The sequence below is a fragment of the Xenopus tropicalis genome, chromosome 5, assembly GCF_000004195.4.
Source record: "Xenopus tropicalis strain Nigerian chromosome 5, UCB_Xtro_10.0, whole genome shotgun sequence".
In the NCBI taxonomy this organism is placed as follows: domain Eukaryota; kingdom Metazoa; phylum Chordata; class Amphibia; order Anura; family Pipidae; genus Xenopus; species Xenopus tropicalis.
In genome coordinates this window covers 156,146,513-156,153,435 of record NC_030681.2, presented here as the reverse complement: position 1 = coordinate 156,153,435, position 6,923 = coordinate 156,146,513, and the positions used below count along the sequence as shown (strand labels likewise).

The 6,923-nt window shown below is 40.3% G+C and overlaps 1 protein-coding gene across 1 annotated transcript; it reads left to right on the top strand.

Moving 5' to 3' along the window:
• Window positions 1-1,669: 1,669 nt before the first annotated feature.
• LOC116411012 (vomeronasal type-2 receptor 26-like) lies at window positions 1,670-5,543 on the top strand. The gene is made up of 2 exons (XM_031902777.1): window positions 1,670-1,685; window positions 4,382-5,543. The coding sequence occupies exons 1-2, from the start codon at window positions 1,670-1,672 to the stop codon at window positions 5,275-5,277; spliced, it is 912 nt and encodes a 303-aa protein (XP_031758637.1). The 3' UTR covers window positions 5,278-5,543.
• Window positions 5,544-6,923: the final 1,380 nt, after the last annotated feature.

Below are 6,923 nucleotides of genomic sequence, written 5' to 3'. Positions count from 1 at the left end.
CCACCATATTTTGTAAGCTTAGGTTGTCCTGAAAAAAACAATATATTGTAAACAGGAAAAATCCCAGGCCTCTGCTAAGTGGGAGATTTGTGGGGTTTGGATAGTTTATGTGCCCCACCCAGGGCTAAACCATGTACTAGTTGGCAACAACTCCCCGGGAACTGACACAGCAGTGATTACTGTACCAAATGTAGTGAACAATAAACAACACAATATGTAGTTATGTAACAAATTGTAACATATCAGCAATATAATATAAATGTAATTTAATGAGAACAGTGAGATATCAGTTTCAGCATAACACATAGAATATTTGACAATATAACGATGGATTTCAGTTGCATAAAAAATGTCCACTGTCACTTTAAGAAAGCTGAGTCCGCCCACTATGGGTCTGCGCAGGTTACTACTTGTATGAAGGCAGTGTGAGCAGAGATATGTGTAGCAACACCAGATTGCAAGATCTCAGGGGAATAGATCCCATGGGGCAGAGCAGGGGCAGGGGGCAGTCTGGCAGCTTTAATCCTCCTGGCTTCCTGGTATCCTGAGGATCCACTGCAGGTGTCACAGAGGCTGATGGGTAATTCCAAATCCACATCCAATGTACACGCAGGTAACTGCTGAATGGGAAGGGTTAGGGAATGGGAAGGGTTAACTAACTCCCTGGGGTCTAACTATGGGGTTCCCTATATGGGTGATTGTTCTACAGGTGGAACCCCCAAGGTCCCTTCTTGTATAGATCCATAGCAACACTCACAGGAAAGCTCTTCTACCGGGAAAAGACTGTGACTGGGAACTGTCCCTTTGCAGTACAGGCAGCAGCCATGTTTTTAGTTGTCCCAGAAATCACAGGGTTGTGTGTTCAGAGATACACACTTCCCTACATCTGTTTCCTTTGTGTTTAAGTATAAGGAAGCCACAAACCCTCTTTGTCAAAAAATAAGTAAATAAATTCACCAAAACATGAAACAAACCCTTTATTTCTTTCAGGTTTATGTTTCTCCTCCACTACTCTAGGGGCAATATGTTATGTATTATGTTTCAAGCTCTATATTAGTGTTTCAGATTTAGGGGTACCCAAGCTAGATGCCCATTTATGTACCATGTGGCCATCATTCTTGATTTGCAGGCCATGTTAGGGGGCTCCCCATTAAGCCTCTGCAGGCAGAGCATTCCTGCAGTTGGTCTCAGAACTGTTAGTTCCCATGGATACCCTTCTCCAGGAGACACTGATAGGCTGCTGAGGATAGGGGAGCAACTCATGGCTCCAACATTAGTGCAGGTAGGATTGCACCTGGTGTGCAAAGAGTAGGCACTTGTATATACAGAGATACCAAATGCAGGGACCTCAGTTGCAAAGGGGCAACGTTATTTATCTTCAATTCTAAATCCCAGCCAGTAAGAATACCCCTATGTAGTTATAGATACTAATATATATTGTTGATGAGGAACTAAACTTGCTAAAGATGGTCCCTTTTTGTGATGCAAATAATGCATTTATTAGAGCAATTGGCTAATGCTCATTATTATTGTGCTTTAATGTTTCTATTCTACCCCACAGTTTGTCCATTCTCGCTGTGGCGAGCCCTGTAAGCCTGGATTCAGGAAAGCTAAAGTAGAAGGGGCGCCAAGTTGCTGTTATACCTGTGTACTGTGTGCCGATGGGGAGATGTCTAACATAACAGGTACGTCTGGTCTCAAAGGCAAAGTGTCTTTAATAAATCTAGAAGAAGGTGGGATGGTAACAGCGGGGAAACAAATCTTTTGGAAACAATAAACTGCAGTGATATAATGTTTAGTTGCCTTATATTGATTCAAGGTCCTTCCCCTCAGAGAATCTAAAGAGCAGGGCTTCTTTACACTTTGATATTCTCTACTCTTATGAAGGTGAGCAAAGCAGTTACAGGGCAGATACCAGTCAGTAACATAATGTTTCAGCCTAACCAGTGGCCGTGTAACCTGCATTCTAGTTCTACACTGTAGGAGAAGGCCAAGCTTTATGCTCTGAGCTTAGAACATTTAGCTGCTCTTATTTGTACCAACCCAGATATCACTGGGGTCAAGGTATCGACTAAGCAGTTTCACCTTTATTTGCTGATGTTTTATCATAACTTACCCCCTGCTTTCCCTGCCATTTTTAAAGAAATTCCAAGACAAATATAAATATCTCTCTCAGGATATAAAATAAACATAGGGAAAATGAAAACAATACTCATCAAAGTGTCTCTTATAAGAAGTTATGTTATTTCAGTTTTGTGCCATTGTTTGTACAAACCAAAATGGTTCAACAAAAATGGTCCAATTCTCACTCTCCTGGCATGAAAGAATACCAGCAAAAAAAGAATTTCCTTTACCTGAGATATAGCCAGTACCATATTTTGGTACCACACAGCCGGTAAGCTACATAAACTATTCCCTGAACACTTGCTGGAGGGGCCGTGGCACTCTGGGTACTCTTGATCCTATTGTCTATGAAGATTTTCATTCATCCAGATCAAGGTGTATCTAGTATAAATAAATTTCAAGCAACTGGACTTGTTTGGTAATCATTGAAGATGTTTCACTACTCATCCGAGCAGCTTCTTCAGTTCAACTGACTGGTATGGGAAGTCCTCAACATATATACTCTTCCACTAATCCAATCACAATGGCACTTTGTAACTCTTCAGAAAGGTGACATCTGAAACTCACAGAGGTGTGAAGAGTTCTGTCTGCTACATACAATGCTGTTCTAACATCTGTACCCCGGCAGTTTCAGAACTCTTCACACATCCATTCATGCAACTCTAACAAGTAACACCTGTTGAAGAGTTGCATGATACTTTGGTAATCCTTTCAAAGTAACCCCACAGCATTCACACCTTTGTGAGTTTCAGATGTCACCTTTCTGAAGAGTTACAAAGTGCCATTGTGATTGGATTAGTGGAAGAGTATATATGCTGAGGGCTTCCCATACCAGTCAGTTGAGCTGAAGAAGCTGCTCGGATGAGTAGTGAAACGTCTTCAATGATTACCAAACAAGTCCAGTTGCTTTAAATTTATTTATACTAGATATCTTGATCCTATTGTATTTTCTGGTCCTGTCCCATAATACAATATTTGTGGGAGATAGCTGAATTTCTAACTAGACAAACAACCCACTCATTACCTGAGAATCCAAATTTTGTAGAGTTCAGGGAATGGTGTTCCTAGAATAAAAATTCAAGGATGATCATTCTCTGAGCTTTACAAACACTCCCAAATTTTATCAAACCGTGTTCTCAAAGCTGCTCTCATGGCTATTAATGTTAGATGGAAATCTCCCTGACTTTAACTGAAGTGGTGAAGCAAGTTAACAGCAATTGGGTGTTTGAAGCATCTCTGCAAAATAAGACTCCTTGATATTTAGACATTTGGTCTATTTGGGAGCTCAACGGCATTTCCATGTCTACTGTTGTCCCATAAGCAGACTTTTTACATTTATCCTTCATTATCAAAATTCAAAACTCGAGATTTATAAATCCTTTTGGCTGCAGAAGTGTTCCTCAGCAGTTTTTAGGTGCCAAGGTTCAAACATTTGAGTTTAATAATTCGAAAACTTTGATTTGACCTTGACTGTCCTTTCCTTCGGGAAATGAATAAAGACTGCACAGAATGCTGAGATCACACTGGGTAACCAAAAAAACCCCACAAAAACCCTCTCTGAAAGCCATTTTATTTGAAAGAGAGACAAAGCTCTCTCACAGTAAGCAATTACAGTCACTGGGGGGCCTTACATTTTGGCACCCCCAGTAATTGTAACTTTCCTTCTCCTTTAAGCTCTTTTCCAGATGTTATTTGAAAGGGCACCAATGGATGTAATAATGGCACCTTTCAGTGATGAAAATGCAGCAAATGTTGAATCCCCCTACCCAGACTGAAGTGACCATTACCATCTTGATTCTTCTATGGCTCCTTAAATTCACCCCAACCCCCTCTCCGAATGATACCCCTACTTCCCCTCACCCCAAATCCATAACTCCCTCCTGTGGCCAATTAAATCCCAAATATTTCTTTGGGGCACCCCCTCACCCTACTTTCCAATCCATAGGACTAGATTGGGAAGAGAGCTCTGGGCCCCCCAATCTCCTCCTTTCTCACCCAGAGCAGTAATCCCCCCTCCTGGCAGTTGGCTGATAACAATTGTAGTTGTACCGAAAAATCTTATAATAATCTTCCTCACTTCATTTTTACTTATGAAACACCATCTGTCTATCGTCATTCTAATACTGTGAGTTTATCAATAAACCTATAATTTACAAAAATATTCAAATCTTTTTGATTTTGATTTTAAATTATAATTAATTTGGCAACAATCCCAAATTGTACTCCAAAATCTAATCTGACCATTTTGTAATTACAGATGCCCAGAGATGTATGAAATGCTCTAAATATGAAAAGTCAAATACTGGAAGAACCAGCTGCATCCCAAGGGATATAAATTATCTTTCCTATGGAGACCAACTGGGCGCTACTTTCTCCTCCATCTCTGTAACATTCTCCATCTCTTGTGCTGTAATCCTGGGAATCTTTATAAAGTACCGCGAGACTCCTATAGTGAGAGCCAACAACCGATATCTCAGCTGTCTCCTCCTCATCTCTCTCATGTTGTGTTTCCTCTGCACTTTATTATTCATTGGGCGCCCAACTCAGATATGTTGTCTCCTCCGACAAGTAACATTTGGGATTGTATTTACTATTTCTGTTTCTTCTGTGTTGGCTAAAACTCTCACAGTTATTATTGCCTTCAATGCCACAAAGCCTGGGAGCAAGCTGAAGAAGTATGTAGGAACCCAACTGGCCATCATATTAGTCATTGTATGTTCTTTAGTTGAGATTGTCATCTCTGCTGTATGGTTGGCCTTTAATCCTCCATTTCCAGAGGCTGATACTCTCTCTGACCCAGACTATATTATTCTGCTGTGCAATGAATGTTCAGACTTTTTCTTCTTCTGTATAATTGGATATATAGGAACGTTGGCCCTACTAAGTTTCATTGCTGCATTTCTAGCCAAGGATTTCCCTGACCGATTTAATGAGGCTAAAAACATCACTTTCAGTATGTTGGGGTTCTGTAGCGTGTGGGGGGCATTTGTCCCTGCATACCTGAGCAGTAAGGGCAGTAGAATGGTGGCAGTTGAGATATTTGCCATCTTATCCTCCAGTGCTGGGTTATTGGGCTGTATATTCATTCCCAAGTGCTATATCATATTTCTAAGGCCTGAACTGAACACAAAAGACCCCATTGTTAGAAAATGATAGAATTATTTAAGGAAAAGAGGCTGAGGAGAGTCTTTTGTCCCTGGATAAGAAAACAGATATGATAAGATAATGGGAATGAGGAATGGGGAGGAGCCTGTTTGGACACTGACCTCCTTCAGCACAGGACACAGTGGAACAATGCTAGTATTTGGTAACCATACAAGTAAAGATATTATGCCTCAAGACATTTTAATCCATTGTGTCAGATGCATCATGCAGAAATGTATTTATTAATGCTGTGTATATTATGCCTTATTGAATAAAGTAGGGGCCAATCCACTCACTTGGCGATGTCACCAAGCAAGCAGATCTTTTCCCGATATCCCTACCTATGGGTGGGTGATATTGGGAGAATCCAGGATAATTCAATCATTTGGCCCTTGGGCCAAACTATTGAATTATAACGACAGGCATAGGAAAAGTCGGTCCAGGGACCTCATCAATGAGCCGATGCGGTCCCCAATCCGACTAGATTTTCTAACCTGCCGATCAAGATCTGGCCAATTTCAGGCCAGATATCGGTCGGGCAGTCCTGTCGGTAGTGCCATACATGTGCCAATTAGCTGGCGAATCGGTCTAAGGGACCCATATCGGCAGCTAGAATCGGCCCGTGTATGGGGACCTTAACACAATTATATCATTGGACACCATTTATATCTAGTTTCTGTGAGTATGGGCCCTATAAGATTCTGTTTGACAATGACCCTGACTTACACCCCCTTCACAAAAACAAACAAAAAAATCAGTAATGGGCTGAATAAGGAGGGCACAGGGGGGCAGGCATCCCAGGCCCAGAGAATTTCAGCTATTAAGGGGCCTGGCCACCAATGCTTTTTTCAACTTATTAGGGGGTAATTTTTTTAAATTGATAGGAATTTTCTGGTTAACAATTGTTTTGTTTTTACCTGAAATCTCATGACCACTGTTTTTTTGTTTTTTTTTAACCTATTAGAAATCTCCTGGCGCCTGAGAAAAAAAACATACATTCTATTTTATATAGTTTTGTATGTTAGGTCACTACGGCTGGGTTTATTTACACTATTTTTGATATTCCCACAGCTTAAATTTATTTACACTTTGGGTTTTCCTGACGTTTAATAAACCAGTAAATAAATAGTTTCATTTTTTTTTTTTGCTTCATTTTTTTGGTATAGTTTTCCTTTTTAGGTTTTTTATTTAATTGCCCAGCTACTTTGTGGCACTTGCATGTAAACTGCTTGCACTTTATTTTGGCTTATAAAATTTTGCTAGAACTTTGGTGTTGTAATCTTTAAATTTTAATTGTCAAAAGTTTTGTTTTTTTATTGTTTTGTTCTATGATTTAGTTTCTGAATTCATATTTGGCAGTTTTTCATCCTTAGTTTAATAGCTGCCCTGAAACATCTGCACTTGAATATATTTGCGCTACTTTTGGTTTTTTTGTTTATTGGAGTCAGGTTGGGCCACAGGTGAGTGGCTGGCAGGTAGGAGCCTATGTGCTGTATAACACGGGTAAAGCGGGTATTTAACTTGGTTGTAAGCCGGGAGCATGTTGTTACGTAGAAGGTGATTTTATTAATGATGAAGATGATGATGATATAACAGATTCAGAGGAAGGTATAAGAAATAAGCAAGGTCCAGGCCAATGGTCAGAGGCAGGCAAC